General features: G+C 39.4%; 1 protein-coding gene across 3 annotated transcripts in view; it reads left to right on the top strand.

Moving 5' to 3' along the window:
- Positions 1 to 2,024, top strand: part of LOC128358587 (suppressor of tumorigenicity 7 protein homolog) — a 16,390-nt gene continuing 14,366 nt past the window's right edge. The window contains exons 1-3 of one of the 3 annotated variants that reach the window (XM_053318920.1): positions 1 to 117; positions 919 to 1,017; positions 1,338 to 1,452. In XM_053318920.1, coding sequence (XP_053174895.1) covers positions 1,006 to 1,017; positions 1,338 to 1,452 — 127 coding nt within the window. In that variant the 5' untranslated portion in view covers positions 1 to 117; positions 919 to 1,005. Of the gene's footprint in view, positions 118 to 918; positions 1,018 to 1,337; positions 1,453 to 2,024 lie in introns of those variants that run through there. The other 2 variants (XM_053318921.1, XM_053318922.1) reach the window with 2 other exon arrangements.

The following is a 2,024-nucleotide window of genomic DNA, read 5'->3' as shown; positions in this document are numbered from 1 at the left end:
CCACCACCATCATGGAGGCCGAGCGTCTTTTTAAACAGGCTCTAAAAGCTGGCGAGGGTTGCTACCGCCGCAGCCAGCAGCTCCAACACCACGGCACACAATACGAAGCCCAGCACAGTGAGTTCTATACAACTCACTGGATAACTATGACATCATCATTCTAGAATCTTTTTTTATTTTTTTTTTATAAATGCCAGATTGCAGCAGGTGAATCGATCCTTCACTTTGGCTTCAGTTAAATATCTGATCAGCTGATTTTATGTGTAACAGGCATTTGGAAACTCATCATGCTCCCAGTGAGATGTGAAAAATAATTCATCATTGCACCTGAAGTAAAAACATCTCCATAAATATTTTTATTATTATTATATATAATATTATTATATATTTTTTATTGTATATTTTAGTTTTTATCATTAACCCTTAAACCAGCAGGAGTGGTATTTATAATAAGAAGTTAATTATTATTTTTTATTTACTTTGATTTTACTAGTTATCTCATTTGCACCAAAGTAAACATTTCCACAAATAAAATAATAATAATTTTGTATATTTAGGATTTTTATGAGTTGTATCTCAACCAGGATACGTTTCCTCTATTAAGGTATAAAAATTAAGGTATTAAGGTATATAAAGAGAAGCAATGCATTTTTGCTTTCTCTGATAATTAATATCACACATACCAGTTTCTAAACTGACTTTATCATTTCTATCAAAGTATAAACCTTCTACAAGCTTCAATTAAACCAATTCCATTCAAAAAAGGACAAAGCACATATAATTAAACAACCATCTTCACCAATCAGGATGTTAAAGAGTCTGTATCTCCTGGTGCATGCTGCCTGTTTTAAGGGTTAATTATAAGGGAACAGTTGGTTGTATATGTGTTTAATGATGTTTTGTATGTATGTTAAACAGGAAGGGACACCAATGTGTTGGTGTACATAAAGAGGAGATTGGCCATGTGCTCCAGAAAGCTTGGCCCGAACAAGAGAAGCAGTTAAAATGATGAGAGATGTAAGTACACAAACATACACACACACACACACACACACACACGCACACACAGGATAGACAGGATGTTGCTCTTTGATTTCCAACAACATCAAAAAGCTTGAAACACAAAAGACTTCTATTTTTTTTACGACATTCATTCAATATTACAAGGTTTGAACTTGACAATATGAATGCATAGTGTAGTGATGATGATGATGATGATGATGATGATGATGATGATGATGATGATGATGACCCAAAAAAAAAGCTCTGTCTTGCTGACTGTGCATGTGTCGCCCCCTGCCCGGTATTACATGTAACAACAGTTGTGTGTTTTCCAGTTAATGAAGGAGTTCCCTCTCCTCAGTATGTTCAACATCCACGAGAACCTGCTGGAGTCACTGCTGGAGCTCCAGAACTACGCCGACGTCCAGGCCGTTCTGGCCAAGTACGACGGTGAGGGGCACACTCAGAGCTCAGGGTTTAACTGGGGGGGGGGGGGGGGGGGGGGGGTAGGTGCACTTACATAGAACAACAACAACTCTGCATTAACCCTCCTGTCGTCCTCCCGGGTCAAATTGACCCCATCTGTTTTGACTGTTCTTCCTTCCTTCCTTTCCTTCCTTCCTTCCTTCCTTCCTTCCATCTGTCCTTCCTCCCTTCCTCCTTCTCTCTTTCTTCCCTTCCTTCTTTCCTTCCTCCACCCTCCTTCTTCCTTTCCTTCCCTCCTTTCCTCCTTCCTTCCTTCCTTCCTTCCTTCCTTCCTCCTTCCCTCCTTCTCTCTTTCTTTCCTCCCCCCTATGTTTCTCCCTTCCTTCTTTCCTCTGTCCTTCTTTCCTCCCTTCTTCTTTTCCTTCCTTCTTCCTCCCTTCCTTCCTTGACTGGAGGGACAACAGGAGGGTTAAAGTCTTTCTTCATGAAGGTTATAATGTTGAGTTTTTATTTAATCAGATTTAGAGAGGTATGGATTTATTTTATAGTGACGTTGTGATTCTGTCGAGCTGTTTCTAATATTTGGTCTACCCTAC

This window comes from Scomber japonicus, chromosome 5 (assembly GCF_027409825.1).
Source record: "Scomber japonicus isolate fScoJap1 chromosome 5, fScoJap1.pri, whole genome shotgun sequence".
In the NCBI taxonomy this organism is placed as follows: Eukaryota; Metazoa; Chordata; class Actinopteri; order Scombriformes; family Scombridae; genus Scomber; species Scomber japonicus.
The sequence above is the reverse complement of the archived record's forward strand: the minus strand, read 5'-3'. Positions and strand labels throughout refer to the sequence as shown.